Genomic DNA, 19,377 nt, shown 5'->3' with positions numbered 1-19,377 from the left:
CAAAGAATGCAGAATTCTCTCCCCCTTGTTCTGTGGATTTGGATAAAAAGTTGGCAGGTGAATAGTTTGGTTAAGAGCCACACTGGACACCACCTTAGGCATAAAAGTTGGGTTTGTCCTCAGAGAGGCCCTGTCTGGATAAAAAATGATAAAAGGTTCTACAGCCACGAGTGCCTGTAGCTCTGAAACTCGTCTTACAGAAGTTATTGCTAGGAGCAGAGCTGTTTTCCATGATAAAAACTTTATATCAGCAGTAGCAGCTGGCTCAAAAGGAGGCAGGGTGAGTTTTTCCAAGACATAGTTGAGGTCCCATACAGGCACTGAACTTCTTGGAGGCCTTAAATTTTTGGCCCCTCTGAGGTACTGTTTTAATAAGGGATGAGAAAAGATTGGTGGCTCTACATTGTAATGAGCCGAAATGGCAGAGGCATAAATTTTAATAGATGAAAAATATAGGCCTTTGTCAGGCATCTCAGTTAAGTATTGCAAAATCTGAGGAATATTTGGCACAGCTGTATCAGTTCCTTGTGCATGGTTCCAAGCACAGAATCTCTTCCATTTGCCAGCATAAGATTTTCTAGTACTAGGCCTTCTGGCTTCCAAAATGACATCCATCACAGCTTTACTGAGAGGTGTGTTTTGTATGACTACATTATCTGCCATGCTGCCAGGTTTAAAGTCCTGAGTTGGCTGTGCAGGATCTGATTGTTTTGCTGGGACAGTAGATGAGGTATTTGAGGTAAAGTCCAAGCTGGACGTTGAGACAAGTTCCTTGGTATTGGATACCAGTACTGGCGGGGCCAGTCTGGGGCAATCAGTATCACCTTTGGCTTCTCCTGTCTGACCCTTAGGAGTACCTTGGGTAGGAGAGGCAGAGGGGGAAAGGCATACACTGATAGGTTTTTCCAGCTGAAAGATAGGGCGTCCACTTTCCATGCTTGTCTGTGATAAATCCTTGTGCAGTATCTTTTTAGTTGGTAGTTGTGAGGGGAGGCAAATAGATCTAAGTCTGGACATCCCCATTTCCTTGTTATCATGCTGAAGACTTGTGGATCCAGCTGCCACTCGTGGGGATCCATGAAGTTTCTGCTTAGTTCGTCTGCCAGAGTATTTTTCCTTCCTGGCAGGAGTTGTGCCTGCAGATGTACTTAGTAAGTCAATGCTGTGTCCCACAAAGTCATGGCTAGTCTGCAAAGGGGGTAAGAATGTGTGCCCCCCCCTGCTTGTTTATATACCACATGACAGTGGTGTTGTCTGTCTTTATCAGTAATTGTGATCGAAACTCCTGTTGCAGGCAGGAAATGAGAGTAATCGTTGTTTCCAGGCTGTGGCAATGTTGAGTCCAAACACTTTTTAGGTACCATTGAAGTTTCCTCATATGCAGTCTTGCATATGGAATTAGTAGGATGCAGGATGCCATGAAGCCCAAAGCCTGCAGAACTTTTCTTGCAGATAACTGGGCCTTTGATGCCAACATTTTGAAATAGGTAGTCAGTTGCCTTTGTTTGTCTGGCGTGAGATAAGCCATCTGGGCAGTTGTATTTAAGCTTGCACCCAGGAATATTATCTCTTGTGAGGGTACTAGTTTTGATTTCTTTTCGTTGACTGTGTACCCTAGGCTTGTTAGAAGTCTTTTCACAAATGCCAGATGTTGTAGAAGAATGTCCTTGTTCTCTGCTTGAATTAGACAGTCGTCCAAGTAAGGACATATCTGCATTCCTTTTTGTCTGCAGAATGCAATTACTGGTGCCAGGCACTTTGTAAAGACCCTGGGCGCAGTAGCTAAGCCAAAGGGCAGTGCAGAGAATTGGTAATGCATTGAGCCAGCCTTGAATCTGAGGTATCTTCTGCATAACTATCGGATTGAGACATGCAGGTATGCCTCTTTTAGGTCTAAAGTCACAAGCCAAACGTTCTTGCCCAGCATGGGCAGAAGCTGCTGCAAAGTTAACATCTTGAATTTTGGTATATCCAGGAATGTGTTCAGAATAGATAGGTCCAGTATTGGCCTCCAGGCCTTGTCCTTTCTGGGTACCAAGAACAGTCTTGAGTAAAATCCTTGTCCCTGCTCTTGCTCTGGTACTTGATGAATGGCCCCCATGTCCATGAAGGACGAGACTTGTTTTTGTGCCTCTGCCCATTGATTTTTTTGGCAGATCTGGCCAGCCGTTTGCCTTTGGCAGAGTATGGAAATGGAACTTGTAGCCTTGTGACACTATATTTAGAACCCACTTGTCTTGAGTTATAATGTGCCAATTTTGAGAAAAAAGTGCTATTTTTCCCCCTAAGGGTGCTGCCAGTAGATCAGTACTTGGTGCAGGCAGGGGGAAGTCATTGGGACTGTTTCCTGTATGTTAGTGATTTGTCTTCCCCACTTTTGGAGGTAGAAGCACCCCATTGCTTAGACCTGTATGAACCTTGCGGCTGGGATCTGCCTCTAGGGCGTCTGGATCTGCCCCTTTGAGGTCTGTCTGACACTGGAAAGGACCAATTCTTTGTAGACCAGTGTCTGCTAAACCTAGGTGGTTGTACTTGTAAAAAATCATTGACTGTTTGCATAGATTTAGCTTTGTCCTCCAATTTTCTTTAACACCTCTTCTGCCTTAACACCAAACAAGGTATCATGCTGTAATGGTGCATCTAATAATTTAGCTTTGACATGATCAGGCAGATTTTGTTCCTTTAACCAAGCACGCCTCCTAATCACAGAACCCATAACAGTGGCCCTGCTGGAGGCCTCCAGAGAATCAAAACCACATTGCAAAGTATGCTTTCCAACTTGTTCAGCTGCATGCAATAAATCCTGCATTTCTTTGTTTTCTGCACATTCAGAATTTACCAACATTTTCTGTTTAAGCAGTGACATGACATATTGCTGATATTTGAGCATATGAAACTGGCAGTTTAAGGCCCTTATAGCCAAGGAAGCAGATGTGTAAATCTTTTTTCCCCCATCTATCCAGTGCCCTAGAATCTCTGTCAGAGAGGGTTGGGTTTTTGGCAGTGGAAGCCTTAACCCCTTTGGGACCCTGAGAAATAGTTTCTGGGTCTGCAGCAGGGTTTTTGAAAAAGAATTTATGAGAGTCCGGAACCCTGTAGTATCTGTCAGGCTTAACAGGAGCTGGAGGTAAAGGAGTCAGGGGTCAGACTAGACTCTGAAAACACATCACCTACAATGTCTAACACAGGTGGAATAGCTAGAGGCCTGTGTTGAGGTAGTAGAAGAAAATCCCTGAGTCTCTTCTTAGATTCTGAAAAATCTTGGCTCTCGCAGTGGAAATGCTCCCTCATGGTATGCAAGGTTTCCCCAAAGGAAGAGTCCTCAGGAGGAGACGCTGAAGGAATTGACTCTTCAGCATCAGAATCCTCATAGGGGGGAAGAGAATATTCCTGATCATAAGAGGAATCTGAGGAAATGGAAATCTGATCTGAAGATTCATAGTCTGTGTCTTGCCTAGGCCTCTTATCAGGAGGGGGATGGGAACCCCTGATCAAGGTAATTAAGTCTTCGGCCATTTTGAGCATCTGTTTTTTGGGCATGGAGGCCTGTCCATGTGGCTGGTGAACTTGTTTCTTTGCCTTTAAAGGTGCTTTAGTCTTTGCCTTTGAAGCTGTAGTCGCTTTAATGTATAATTGTTTAGGTCTGAAAACACCCTCAGAAGCCGATGCCTGCTTAGCGGCTCTGGACCCATCTGAGGGAATAGTCTCCGAGGCTCCAATACCTTGAGTTTTCAGCGGCCTGACCGATTCCACGTGGGAGTCGGTAGCGGCCTAGGACTCTAAAGTAGTGGGCTTCAGGGGCTGCAAAAGCGCCTCACTGAGAACCGGCGACTGGCTTAGGAGAAGCTTCGTCGTCAGTTTTGGACCTCGGTTGCTGTCTTTTTCTTTGCACTTTTTGTGAATTCCGGTAGTCGGATGGCTATCCGATGACTTTGTATAATTAAATCTGCGCCCAAAATAGCTTAGTGCAAAATCGTACCGACGCTTAATAGTGCGTTGGTTAAATATAGCACAAAACCGACAACTTGAAACGTTGTGGTCAGGGTCTAGGCAAGGAATACAGTAAGAATGAATGTCCTTATGAGGTATTTGCTTCCCACAAGAAATACAATTATTAACTTTTCCTGACATCAGTCTGAAGCAAGATAAAAGTTTCCCCAACGGGGTACTTAGCTTTTAATGAAGACTTCGGATCTGAAACTCGAACACGAAAATCTCAGGAGTCAGCCGATCGGCACTTGCAAACTGCTTCTGCTAAGGGCACTGGGCGGCAAGAAAGACTAAAGAAAATGGCGTCGGCCGCATATTTTATACCCCTGACGACCTGACGTCAGGGAAGGGGTGACAGCGGCCGATGCAGGACCCAAGACTTTGGAATTCAGGCCAACTGAGGGCAACCTGCCAGCAGGATTACCCAAATGTAATGACTACAAAAGTGAAACATGAAGAACATCGTTAATTTAATGTTTTTTTTTTTTGTTTAACTCTTTCCCTAAAGTGTGTTCGGTGATAGTGGATTCGGAATGTTGAACTTTTGTATACACACACACACACACACACACACACACACACACACACACACACACACACACACACACACACACACACACACACACAGGCTTGTTATTCAACACAGCAAAAGGGCTTTCGCAATGACAAGCAATGATGGCATTCAGACTAGCGGCGAAGAAGTTCTGGGTAACTGCGTCCATAAATCACCTTTATGTATTACATCCTATATGGGGAGCATATGTGTGAAGTATGATACGTGCAAGATCTATAGGCTTTAGTAAACTGACTGGATATTAGTCTATCCTTGGCAGGAGATCCCTATTGTGAAGAATACTTCCAACAGTGACAAAAAAGGACATCTGCAGTAAAACTGTGTAATTTGTGTCCTTTGGTCCTAACCATGTAAAACTGCTGTAGAATACTGCATAACTTACTGTAACCTTTGGTCATAACCATGTACAATTGCTGCAGACTACTGAGCAATTTACCGTGTCCTTTGGCAGCAAAACAAACATTAGTGAAACATGTAGCCTGTACACCATGATTTGCTTCTTTACATTTTGGGGTCAGCATTAAACATCAGGGAACCAGATTTAAGCTCATTATGGGTGAACATTTTCTTAACATGAATTAAGCTAAACCTCTCTGTAGTATGCACAAATGTACATCTTTATATATGCATAACAAATCAAGAATCTAGCTGTACATAATCATGATCTGCATTAAATATACTGGTGCCAAATGAGCACTATGTGAAACAATGTTTGAGCATGTGTAGAGTTTCTGCTACAGTATAACTCAATTACTAAGAGCCTAACAAGTGTACACCATTTATTTCAGCAACTGTATGTACCATGAGTCAAAATCATTGAAAACATGTCCAGTGCTCAGTGAGTTGCCCCTTTCCCCGCTGCTGTGTGAATGTTATGTTAAAAGTGTGAGGGGACCTGATGTTCCCCTGCTTTTTTTTTTAAACTTTGCCTCCACTGAAAGTGTTTTTTAGTTTTATGGGCTTGTGTTTTTGGTGCTCACTGAAATTACTACTGATGAGTCAATATGAATCCCTGTTAGCATTTACTTTTACTGTCAATGACGGATCAGGGACTTGCAAAATATGCACTGTACTTTCTAGTCAATTGTTTATTCATTCCTTATTACAAGCATTATCCAGTTCAAAAACACCAGGAAGAGGATGTTTACCTCAGCATTCAAAAGATGCAAGACAGAGAAAGAAATCTTGAAAAAGGATACCTGTCTCTAGTAGGACAGACAGGCAGACAAACAGACGCGGGATATATGGAGATCTCCAATTCACTTAAAACTTATCTTTAGGAGGTGGGAGGGAGCTGAAATAGCTTATGAAAACCCATGTAGAGAGTCAGGGCATTCAATGTGTGCAGTCTACACAAAGACATACCAGCCAATAAATTGAACTAGAAAACTAAACACTGTGAGATGGGAATACTAGCAACTGGGTCACTTATTTAGTAAATAAAACAGCTGATATACAGACAATTTTAAATGTATTCAGTTTTCAAAACTGTAAACAAAAAGTTATTTTGCTACTATCATCAGTTCAGCAGTACATAAATTGTTGCATCCTTCCCTTAAACCTCACTCCTCCTACTCCTAAACATTATTATGCATGTAACGTTACCACAATTTCTATTTACTTCTATATAACTTACTCTGTCCCTTTTCTAAAGGCCCCCCTTCCAGTTCTTTTATCTCATTTATAATATGCAATACCTGAAATACAGCTGGTGTAGACTTTGATTTCCATTTTCTAGTAATTGTGTTTTTGGCAGCCAACATAATTAAACTTAATAAGGCCTTACTATGTCTAGGCAATTCAGGTTGATAAAAGTATGCTTAACCTGTATACAAGACAAAAGGGACTAAACATTTTCACTGCTTGTATCTTACTATCCATATCCGTACACAAGAGTTTCCAGTCCCTCAATTTTTGTATTATGTTTTGTTTAGTCTCTTCTCACATAGCCTTACCTGCCATAACAGAAGCCTTTTTAATCCATACTCCTAAATACTTCATCTTATCATGTCCTCAAAAATATAGGTATTGCTGAACCAGTTCATGTGTGGGTACATAATTTATGGCTATTGCCTTTGTTTTATTTTCATTCATTTTATATCCCAAAAAGAAAACTGCCTCAAAATGTTCCACAACACTGAGATGTCCTTTTCTGGACTTATCAGGTACAAATAATATCATCTGAAAATGAAGCCAACTTTTCTTGATTACCATACCAATGACATCTTGGTATTTCTGAGACATTTTTTTTTCTTTGAAAATGGCTCTAAATGTAAAGCAAATAGCAAAAGGGAAAGAGGGCACTCCTCCCTGGTTCCTCTGTTCAAGCACAGCTTAACTGAGAGGAACCCTCCCACCTTAATTCTTGCCTCCAATCCTTCATATATTCTTGTAATTTTCCTTATTACTGTTATCAGGGAATGCAAATGCTTCCAATGCTCAACTTGTAAAATCTCAGCTTACTCTGTCAAATGTTTTCTCTGCATCAAGACTCACCAACAACAGAGGTATTTTCTTACATTCTGCTTCCCTCTGGATCATGATTGTTCTTATTAATGTTATCAAATGTTTGCCTCCCCTTCACAAAACCACGCTGATCCATTTCTATTAATTTTAGCAACACCTTTGCCATTCTTTTAGTTAGCATAGACATAAAAAGTTTATAATCCTGGTTTAAAATTGAAATGGGTACGTGTTAAGCTGGGTCTGAAGAGTCTTGTCATTTTTAGGTAACACAGCCATCACAGCTTTCTTCCACGATGTTGGTGCGTCCCCTCCTTTTAAAATACTGTTAAACAAAAGCTTTGAGATCTTTATCAATTTCTTATTTCCTAATTTCCAAACTTCTACAGGAATACCATCTGTTCATGGAGACTTTCCTGAAGATGGATTATGCATCGCTGTTTTTATCTCATCACCTCCTATCTTAACTGTTAGTTGTTGAGCCTCGTCCACCTCTAACCTTGGCATAATTAAAGTCTTCCATAAATATTTCTACTTGTCCTCCCTCTTGACTTTCACATGTTTCTGTTTTATACAAATTTTCATAACATTTCCGGAATATCTAAAAAAACACTACAGGATCTCTGATTATTCTTCTTGTCATAGGTTCCCTAAGTTTGGCAACAACCCCTTTCAATGTTCTGTTGCCTAACTTTTTAGACTAAAAGTTTTTGTGCTCTGGAGTTGTTAAAAAAATAATTGCTTAACTGCAATCTTTCTAAACTCATGCATATTATCCAGATACTCCCTTATTTAGCACTCTGCATTTGCCCCTGATTTTGTTCTGCAAGAGTCCTCTTATTCTGCAAGTTTAACATTTGTCAGCTCCTCTAAGCTATTTCCATTGCTTCTTAACCATATCCTTCTCTTTTATTTCTACCCTATTTTTAAACATTTTCACTTTAGCCTACTCACTAGCTATAACTTCTGAAGATATTTCTATCTTCCCTAATAACACTGAGTAGTTCCCACTACGGATTCCTTAAATTAAACCATCAGTGTCTTATTTTTACTTCATTACCCTGCATTTTTACTCTTCTCACCTTAGACATTTAGAAGGATGCTAGAGCTACAGGCTGGGTGTGTGTGTGTGGTGGGAGTGTATACAGAGAACTAACCAAGTCTTTGCACGCACAAACTGTTAACTATAACCAATCAATAAAAAAACACACCTGAAAGCCATTCAATGCCACGAAAAGTCTCAGGATGTCATTGGTTCCTTCAAAGATACGGAAAATCCGAAGATCTCTCATTACTCTCTCCACTCCAGCATCCTATCAAAAAATAAAGCAGTTGTTACAACCAAAGACACCGTGTTTGTCATGTGTATATAAAAAATACTCCTTTATGCTATATGAGGCTGTCCAGTGATGCTCAACCAGTATCCTGCAAGTCAAAGCTGCTCACTACAGTTAGATCATTTAAGCCTGAAACATCAAAATCACAATGTTTCAAACTCAGTATACCACATAACTTCCCAGTGACGCAGCCTTTGGAATTGGGATTGGGACAAATGCCTTGTGGAGTTCTACATGTCAAAAATGAAACCTCAGAATTAACTATGGAATACTCACAGACACTCAGTGATGTATATAACTTTAAGACTGTAGCATAAAAAGAACTTATGTACTCGCCATAACTTTTCATCTGAGTAGTTGCACTTCATTTTTCTGCAGCCTGTGGGTATTCGGATCCATATCGGATCTGAGCCGGCAACTTTTCAAGCATCTGCTCCGAGCTCCTCCCTCTTACCCATCACCATCTCCTACCTTCCCTCAGATAGAGTTTGCCACCACTCAAAACTAATCAGCAACTCAACTTACAGTAAACCATGAGCAGGTTTGGGGGAAGGAGGGTGGGAAGGCTGCAGAAAAATGAAGTATAACTACTCAGATGAAACGTTACGGTGAGTACATAACTTCTTTATCTGAAGTAGTTAACTTCATTTTATCTGCAACCTGTGGGACAAAGTCCCCAGCTAGGCCCTCATGGAAAGATATTCTTGAGCACCGCAGAGCCGAAGGATGCTCTCCCTCTGGAGATCAAATCCAACTTATAATGAGAAATGAAGGTATGTGACCTTGCCCAAGTTGCTGCTGCACAAAAGTTGTCCAATGAGACCCTAGACTAAAAGGCAGCAGAAGTCACCATAGATCTGGTAGAGTGAGCTTTAACAGGACCAGGCAGGGACAGACCTTTGTCTTTGTAAATTTGCAAAATACATAATGAAATCCATCTAGCTAAGGAAACCTTGGAGATGGCTTTACCCAAAAAGGGTTTAGAAAAGGACACAAATAACTGGTCAGACTAACAGAAGGGCTTTGTCCTGTGTAAATAAAAATGAAGTTGTCTATGAGCATCTAGAACATGCAAATATAACCACTTTAAATTGCTTAGAAATAAAAAAACAACCAAAAATGTGACCAGTGAAAAACAGCTCTACTTTCCAGAAAAAACACTTTTAATTAAAGAACACAAATTCTCTTAGCGCCTCGGCCGTAGCCTTTACAGAGTAAAAACCTTCTTGCTAAAAGACCACCTTATATATATATATACATATCCAACATTTTTCAATTAATCAATTATCCATTAGATTCTAACAATCATTCAATTTCATTCTTAAAGTTAAAAAACTATATAAAACTTTGCCAGTTGCATTCCTTATTCAAACCATTTGGTAAAAGTGTGTTATATTTCATTATTAAAATAGACTCCTTTCGTCTTAATACATATTTTAATAACTCCACATTTCCATATTCTAGTGTTACTTGTTCTAGCACTGTCACTTTCATAGTGTTTACTTCACCTTTATGTTCTTTATTAAAATGCTCCGCTACAGGACTTATAACTTTATTATTTCTTATATCCCTCACATGTTTTTTTATTCGTTCTGCCAGAGACCTTTTTGTTTCCCCTATATAACATTTATTACATGAACACGTTATAACATAAATCACACCTTTACTTAAACAAGAATACGTTCCCATAGTATCACATTTCTTTCCCCCTATTCTCTCTATTTTTGTTGTTATGTATTGACATATGGAACATTTGCCACAAGGAAATGTTCCTTTCATTTCCACATTTTTCAGCATTTTCTCTATTGGTCTTACATATTTTCCATGCACTAGAAAATCCTTTACATTTCTCCCCCTTTGGTAAGAAATTCCTAATTCTATTTGTGACAATGACTGACATCCCTTCTAATTTGTTTCCAATATTCTTTAATCACCTTTATCATTCTTTGTGAAAATATAGTATATTTAGTGACAAAGAACATAGTCTCATTTTCCAATGTTTTCTTTACAACTCCTATTTTTCTACCCTTTGGTCTATCTACTCTAACTTCCATCATTCTTTAATATTTTCTGTAAACTTCCATACACATTCTCTAACTTATAACCCCTGGATATAAACATCATAGCCACCCATTGAGCCTCTTTATACGCTTCTTTGATGTCACTGCTCAATCTTTTAATCCTAAGTATTTCCCCATACTGTCACGGTTTTTCACTGGTCACATTTTTGGTTGTTTTTTATTTTTATCTAGAAAATGCAGTTTATATTCACCCTTTGTTCTGAAAATTTGGAAAGAAAACAGGCAGGTTAATTGTTTGATTGATGTTTGACTCAGAAGCCACTTTTGGTAAGAAAGAAGGGTTTGTGCGGACAGAAACCCTGTCCTTATGGAAGATCAAGTAAGGGGGCACGGCAGACAGAGCCTGAATCTCATAAATCCTCCTAGCTGACGTAATGGTCACTAGGAAGGCTGCCTTCCAGGATAAGAACTTCAAATCTACTGATGCTGCAGGTTCAAAGGGAGGAGCGACTAAAGCCTGTAGAACCAAGGTAAGGTCCCAAGGAGGAACAGAGTCCTTAATTGGAGGATGCAAAAGAAAGGTGCCTTTAAGGAAAGCCTTACACAGTCTAGAAGAGGTCACAGCATTCATGTTCTCGCCGACGTGGAAATTCGAAATAGTTGCCAGTTGCACTTTCACAGTGGAGGAACTAGCCCCTTGCTGAAAAATGTTGGCTAAGAATTCCAAGACTGCAGGAACAGGGGCTGTAACAGGATCCAGGTCCCCCTGAGAAGTCCAAATAGTGAATCGTTTCCATTTACTGCAGTAAATCTTCCTAGTGGAGGCCTTATGAGATGCCACCAGAATAGTTTTTATTGAAGACGAAAGACTGGGAATCCTGGCAATCAAGGGAACTGGAGCAACCAATCTGTCAGCTTGAGGCTGTCCAGGTTGGGTGGACAAGCGCCCGAGGGATGAGAAATGAGATCTGGGCAGGGATCCAGAACCCACGGAGGAGCTAGAACATGAGACCAGAGGAGCTAGAACATGAGACCAGAGGAAGGGGAACCACACCTGAAGAGGCTAGAACGGGGTAATGAGGATCACTTTGCACCCCAGTCAGCAAGCTTTCTGAGGAAACTTCAGAATGAGTGGTAAACTGGGGATAAGCATACAGTAACCCGGGGGGGGGGGGGTAAGAATTGACTAGAGCGTCTCTGGGGGGGGGGGGATCCCCTGGTGAGGGGATCAGAGCAAAGAACTCGTCACACTTCACATTAGAAGGAGATGCGAAGAGATCGCAGCAAGGCTGACCACATGCAAGGAAGATCTCCTCCGCTATCGACTGTTTCAGAGACCACTGGTATGGCATTAGAACAGCCTGACTCAATCTGTCCGCTAAAATGTTGGAGCGTCCCGGGATGCGCGTTGCAATCAGTAACTTACTGGTGGAGATCGCCCACTCCCCCACACTCTCATGGCCTCGCCACACAGAGGATAAGATCTGGTTCCTCCCTGTTTGTTGATGTACCAGACCACTGACATGTTGTCTGACTGAATTGCAACAGTCCCCGGAGGAACAACAGTGGGACAGGCTTGCAATGCTAAAAGCACTGCTCTCATCTCAAGAACACTGATGTGCAATCTGGTCTCTATCTGGGACCACGTGCCTTGGACCGTCCTCCCTAGATAATGCCCCCCACCCGAGCTGGGAGGCATCTGTGGTCACTGTGGCTTGGGCTGTGGGTGCAACAAATGGGCGTCCCACTAAGATTTCCGGCAATTGGAGCCACCAGAGGAGTGACAGCCTGCAGGCTTTGCTGACTTGAATTGGATATTCCATGGGGAGATCTAGCCAAGACTACTGTACAGCTAGAGTCCATTGGAGAACACGCATGTGAAGACGGGCACAGGGGAGGATAGAGATTGCTGCAGCCACAGAGCCCAGGGCTCTGAGAATGTCGCCTACCTTCGGTAACCTGTGGCCAAAAACTACTGATATATGGGCCTGTAGACTCTGGACCCTGACTGGAGTTAAAAGGGCTTTCAGTTGAAGGGTGTCCACCGTGCCCCAACAAAGTCCAAGATCTGCACCGGGTCCAAGAGAGATTTGGAAACATTGATGGTGATCCCTAGCCGGTCTGCAAGATGAAGGAAGGAGTCTCTGGCTTGGTGAAGAAGATGCTTGGTGGAAGCAGCAAGGAGCCAATTGTCTAGGTAAGGGAGTACCTGAATTCCCTGAAGCCTCAGGTGAGCCACTACGACTGCCATTACCCTTGGTAAACCCCCTTGGGGCTGTGGTGAGACCGGAGGGTAGGGCTCTGAACTGGAAATGATTGGCTCCCAGCCGGAAGTGAAGGAATCTCCTGGAGCTTCTGTGAATCTTGATGTGGTAAGTAAGCATCCTGGAGGTCTATCGAGCACATCCAATCGCATTCTCAAAGATAAGGTAGAATGGACTGTAGAGTGACTATCCAGAATTTCTGCTTGGTGACAGCCAGGTTTAAGGTTGACAGGTCCAAAATGGGCTTGAGGTCCCCCGTCTTTTTTGGCACTAAAAAGAACCTGGAGTAAACGCCTGATCTGGACTGATCCGGCAGGGGGACCAGTTCGATGGCTCGTTTGTGAAGCAGCTTGGAAATCTCTAGCGCTGCCATCTGCTTTTGAGCGGGTGGGATATCTGGGAGGCGCTTTGGTTGGATGGGAGAGGTAACAAACGGGATGGTGTAGCCTCTGGATATTATTTGAAGCACCCAACAATCCACATTTATGGACTCCCAAGCCACTGGGCGCAAAGATAATCTTCCCCCGACTGCCTCCAGAGTAGGACAGTCGGGCAACCCCTCAGGTCTGTTACATGGGCCTGTCCAATAAGGTCTCCCTAGACCCAAAGTTCCTCGGACCCCCTCTGCCTCTGAGGTGGCATCTGTCCTGCCCCTCTCTGCCTCAAGGGGATGAGTTGTCCTGACAGTCCCGGAAAAAACTGTGATTTCTGGAACCACATCTTCTTTTGCTCTCTCTGATTCCTAGAAAAGGATCTTTGAGGACTAGAGAAGCGGATTCCGATGGCAGACAAAGTCTTCCCATCTTTTCACTCTGGACAAGGGTGTAACGTACGGTCTTCCTAAAAAGAGAAGAACCATTGAAGGGAGCATTTGTGAAAGATGCCTTGAAGGGGGATGCAAATTGACAGCCTGAGCCAAGCGTGTCGCCTCATAGCCACACCAGTCCCAACCGCCCTAGCTGCTCCTTCCGTAGCATGGGAAAGGAGGCACATAGATGTATTTGATACTGACTTCAGAGTTGACATTTTCACAGAGAACAGACACTTGTCCTCCGGCGACAAGGACTCTGGGGGTGACTCAGTTAACTCCGTGACTAGGTTTCGCTGCAGTCGTATAACGTGTGCCAAATAGTTCAGCTCTCTGATGGAAAATGTTGCTGAAGAATACACTCGCTTCCCAAATCGATCTACCGCCCTGGACTCCTTGTCTGGAGGGTGGACCGACGAACTTTTCTGAGCCAGTTCCCTCTTGGTGGCTGCTGCAACCACCATAGCATCCACGGGGGATCTCTTATACCAGGCCTGACTGTCCGAGGGTGGAGACAGAATCTTGTCTGGGCATTTAGGTATCGGCTCTATGGTGTAAGGCTCCTTCCATGCCCACGTGGTGACATCCACCACGGGATCTGCAGGCGGGGACACCCAGGGCGTAGATGGGCCATTGCCAAAAGCCTCCAGGAACACTGATTCATCCGTAGAAGTTTTTGGGGCTGACCAACCCCCCCCACCCTCTGGCGGAGGAGCTCCATAATGTCTCCAAAGGAGATTTCCTCGGAAGGTGACCTGGGGGAACCTTCTCCTTCATCTAAATCAGTGTCTTCTGTCAAGGACTCGGGGGGAGTCCAGGTGCCTCCTTCTGCACGTGTGCTTACGAGGACCCTTTTCAGTGGGAATCCTCTCTGAAGAGGGCTTGTGAGCTGTGGGGGGGGGGGGGGGTTCTACCAGGTAAACCGCCTGGAGCTCCTCTAGCAAAGGCTGCCCCTGTGACAAGCTGAAGGGAGTTGTAACCGAATCCGAGGGAGTCTGGCAGAATCCAAGGAAATAGGCTGGGGTCTCGATCCTTGGGAGAGAACCCTCTCCACCATGTCGAATGCCAATGGAGAGTGCACCTCCTTAGCACCCAACAAGAAGGAAGATCTCCCCGGATCAGCCATGAGGATCAGGGCCGAGGCTGGGGTAGCCAGAGCTCCAAAGGAACGACCTGGATCTGACAAGGTTGGAGCCGAAGACACCTTCATCCCCTCGGATCCGACTCCCCGTCCTGGGAGTTGCACAGATTCAAGGAACTCAAGCTAATTGCCAGCGTTGAGGTTGGAGGAACCATCGGCGCCAAGCCTCCAGCTCCGAAGATCCTTGAATCCATAAACCCTGAAACCGCAGGCCGGATCGGGGAAGGAGAAATCGGATGAAAGCAGGGCATGGAGGTCCCCCCCTCCAGAGGGAGAGGGGCCTGGCAAGACTCCCATCAGGATTTGGGTCTGAATAAATCTCCTCATCATCCTGTCCATATCCAGTTCAGAAAGACTCCAAGTGAAGCCCGAGGAAGCGACCGACTCGGATCTGAATGGGCGCAGCGAAGATCTGGATGAAGGCCTCGGTTCCAAAGGCTCTGTCGGCTCCGGGGAGAATCTAGGGGAGTGGAGCCGAGGAGACACGTGTCTCGATAACTTGGAAGCGGGGCTAGGGAAGGACTCCCGATCTGGAGACCGTTTACAGGGACTATCCCCCTTCTACTCTCTGCCTCTATCCTATCCCCCTTCTTCTCTATGTCTCTATCCTTTTTCCTGTCTCTTCCTTTGGTCCCCATGTTCAACAGGTCTAGCGGGAGGGTGAGTCCCAGCCTGGGGGGTTGGGCAGCAGCTGCGGAAGTCGAGGCTGATGAGTCCAGCGTGGAAGCAGGGAGAAGGCCCTTAGCCACCAGTTTGACCTTCCTCTCCTTCAAGGCCCTAGGGTTAAAACCTGCGCACACACTGCACTGATAAATGGGGAACACCCAGGCAAACAACACACAGAGTGTGATCATCCGCCCGCCAGTGAAAGCTTATGGCCACACACTGTGCATTTCTTAAATGTAGGTTTAGGCTGATCAGCCATTCTACACACACACACACACACACACACACACACACACACACACACACACACACACAGACACACACAGACACACACAGACACACACAGACACACACAGACACACACAGACACACACAGACACACACAGACACACACAGACACACACACACCTACCAAACTCCAACACACTATAATCACACACACCTATGGGGAAGGGGGGCCTACTCTAAACTACTTCACCAAACTAAAAACTTTTTTTTTTTAATCGATGAACAAGCATTTGGGGGAGGAAAGGGAACTAACTGAGACCACACACTCACTACACATGAAAAAAGACCAAAAGGCACTTACTACAACCCTAATGCTGAGAGCTACAGAGACCATGATGCTGATGCAAGAAGCGGCAAACGAGAACTGAGGGAAGGTAGGAGATGGTGATGGGTTATGGTTAAGGGGCAGGAGCTTGGAGCTCGGAGCAGATGCTTGAAAGGTTGCTGGCTTGGATCCGATATGGATCTGAATACCCACACGTTGCAGATAAAATGAAGTTAACTACTTCAGATCAGAAGTTAATAAGAGACCTGGCATCCCATTATCCACCAACATATACCTTCACTCCCTATAAAACCATTCCAGTGTCAATGAAACACAAAGAAAACCTTTGCAACATTAAATTAAATTAACCTTCAGTTTCAATCACATCCACATGTTGAAGTGAAAATGGAACCTACAGTGACTAAATATATTGACTCAGTTATCTGAAAGTTCAGATCATAAAATTCAATCTGGGGTCCAGGGTCACTATCCCAGGTTATCTCACAAAATGGGGCCACTGAAATCAGTTATGTTGGCATAAGGCATTCATCTGCCAAGGCAATGGAAAAGCACACACAGGTTGTACCACTACAGTGAACAAGAGACCGGAATATACCCACATCACAGTAAATTTTGCTAAACAGTGAAACATGGTCATCTGGTACAAAAGCCTTCCACTGGACCAAAAGTAGGCCCACTCCAACAATTGTAATCCTGGTGCTGGGACGAGTTGCGACTTGGGGATTTTGACAGTGAGTTTTATCTTCTGAAAGCAATCCATAGTGGTTTGCATGGCTACCACAGAAGTTCTGTAGGTGATGTAGCCTGTCTCAGACAATTGTCCAGTATAGGTAAATATGGAATCCTCTTGCTTTGCAATAGGTAATGACCAGTGCAAGACACTGGGTAAATAATGTGTGTGCAAGTACATGAACCAAATGGTAATACACAAAACTGTCATTGTAATCCCCCTGCCTGGAAATGTAGGAATTTCCTGTGTTTCTACAAAACAGCCACTGTCCAGACACCTGGGAACATAAGGGGCAAAAGTTTCTGAAATGTTAACATTTTGAATTTTGATACTACCAGGAATTTGTTGAGTTTTGAAAAGGCCAGAATAGATCTGTAGGTTCCTTCTTTTCTGGGGAATAGAAAGAGGCAAGAGTAGAATCCTTTGCTTGCCTCTCCTGGAGGGACTAGCTGGAATGAACTCTGATGTAACAGACCCTATAAGTGAGATGGAATCAGTCTTCTTTGTTATTTTGGAGGGGTGGGAATGCCTTCAAAGGGCGTTCCAAAACTGAAGGGAGTAGCTTATTGATAATTTATCGTACCCATTTGTCTGTGGTGATCTGTTCCAATGTTTGAAGAAGGAGGCGAGTCTTCTTCCCAGGAGGGAAGGGGGGAATGGGGTTGGGGTGTTTTTTGGGAGATTGGAGGCAGAATACAGTCACAGTTAATTTCTAGATGGGGCTGGGTTCTTAGACCTCCAGGTCTAGAAGGCTGGTTGGTTTGCCACATTCTTTGATACCTGGGCCTTTTCAACATGTGTAGTTTAGTTCTTTCTTGTTTAATGTCTAGAGGTAGGGGGGCAGAATTCTTTAACATACTGTACCCCCTTTTGTCCAGTCCCTCAAACACCTTTTCTGTCGATGGACCAAAGAGATACTTCTTGTTCAGTGCTGCATCTAGGAGATCTGCTTTAACAAAGTCTGACAAGGGATACGTCCTTAGCCAGTCAGATCTTTTTGACAGTGTGGCAGCCACCCTGCATGATACAGCCAAGGTATTATAACAACATTTTATTCAGTGTCTGGACATGTAGAGGCCTATATTGCACAATTCCTGCCTGTTGCTCTACATGTTCTTATCCTGTATTCCCTTCTGCCTTGTTTTTTATTAATTCCTGCACTGAGCATATGGAACACCATTCATGACCAGGATGGCTCAGAGATGAGTTTTTTTTTTTTGCCAAACAAATAAATGAGTGTACTCTCCTTATCATATGGCAAGGAATTCTTGGATGCCTGCCCAAATGACCTCTTGGAGTACTCTATAAACACCACAGCTGGATCTGTCTCTGGGTTTTTATAGAGATGACTGTGGGAGTCAAGCACACTATAAAAGCAATTAGCCTTCCTGGGGATAGGGTGAAGACAATCAGGCTGCAAGGATATTTCAAACATATCATCCAAGACTTTGTGGACTGGATGTATGGCCAAGGGTCTAGAGGCAGGGAGGCTCGGTAGCTTTCTATAGTAGCTTGGGCCTCGATGAATTCCTTATATTTCCAATTAAAGGATTCCTTCATCCTGTGAAGGACACCCTCAAAAGACAAGTCCTCAGTGGGTGAAGCTGTGGACAGGATATCTTTGTAGTCAGAGTCCACATACTGTCAAAGGGGAAGATGCTCTACATAGCAAGTTCTTCATCTTCTGTCTTAAATGAATCTGCTTCTCCCTTGGGGAAGCATCTCTCTCTCGTCTCTTGGCAATTTCCTGGCACAAGTTCCTTTTCTAGGGTGGGCTGTCTATATTTCAAGAAGTCTGTGATGTCTTACGGCAGCCTGACTGTGGTAAGACCCTGGCTTAGGCAGCACGGGACTTGGGAAGCACTGGCTGAGGCAAATCTACCTGCCTTTTAGGTTTGGGAGTTTTGGGTCTGAGGATGGATGATAACGTCCCAGGCAGTTGCCCCAAGAACACAAACCAGTTCCAAAGGAATACTGCATTAATGTTATGTCACCAGAACCCTGGCATTGGAAGCCATGGCCCTCTTAGCAACTTCAACACAACAGATATTGGCCTGGTGTTGGCATATGAGGACTGGGTCAAAGTAATGGCATCTTCTGGAGGAGGAACACCACAGGACTTGGGCCCAATAAATAGCAGACCAGGGACTGTAAAGGCACCTCACCAGAGTTGGCAATCCCTAGAAAATGGTGAGAGCTGGACATGGAGAAAATGTCACCCTCCTGTACATCCTTCTCATGGAGAAAATGGCACCCTCCTGTACATCCTTCTCATGGAGAAAATGGCACCCTCCTGTACATCCTTCTCATGGAGAAAATGGCACCCCTCCTGTACATCCTTCTCATGGAGAAAATGGCACCCCTCCTGTACATCCTTCTCATGGAGAAAATGGCACCCTCCTGTACATCCTTCTCATGAAGAAAATGGCTCCCTCCTGTACATCCTTCTCATGGAGAAAATGTCACCCTCCTGTACATCCTTCTCATGGAGAAAATGTCACCCTCCTGTACATCCTTCTCATGGAGAAAATGTCACCCTCCTGTACATCCTTCTCATGGAGAAAATGGCACCCTCCTGTACATCCTTCTCATGGAGAAAATGGCACCCTCCTGTACATCCTTCTCATGGAGAAAATGGCACCCTCCTGTACATCCTTCTCATGGAGAAAATGGCACCCTCCTGTACATCCTTCTCATGGAGAAAATGGCACCCTCCTGTACATCCTTCTCATGGAGAAAATGGCACCCTCCTGTACATCCTTCTTTGAAGCTTTGTATTTTCACCTTTCAGGATGATAGCACAGCATAT

The 19,377-nt window shown here is 44.0% G+C and overlaps 1 protein-coding gene across 1 annotated transcript in view; it reads right to left on the bottom strand.

The window, feature by feature from the left end:
* Positions 1-19,377, bottom strand: part of ACADVL (acyl-CoA dehydrogenase very long chain) — an 808,259-nt gene that overhangs the window by 213,722 nt on the left and 575,160 nt on the right. The window contains exon 14 of the mRNA XM_044076702.1: positions 8,239-8,340. Within this exon, the coding sequence (XP_043932637.1) occupies positions 8,239-8,340 (102 nt within the window). The remainder of the gene's footprint in view (positions 1-8,238; positions 8,341-19,377) is intronic.

The sequence above is a fragment of the Protopterus annectens genome, chromosome 7.part0 (assembly GCF_019279795.1).
Source record: "Protopterus annectens isolate FY-2018-M chromosome 7.part0, PAN1.0, whole genome shotgun sequence".
In the NCBI taxonomy this organism is placed as follows: Eukaryota; Metazoa; Chordata; order Ceratodontiformes; family Protopteridae; genus Protopterus; species Protopterus annectens.
Note: the sequence above shows the minus strand (reverse complement) of the source record. Positions and strands in the feature narration are given on the sequence as shown.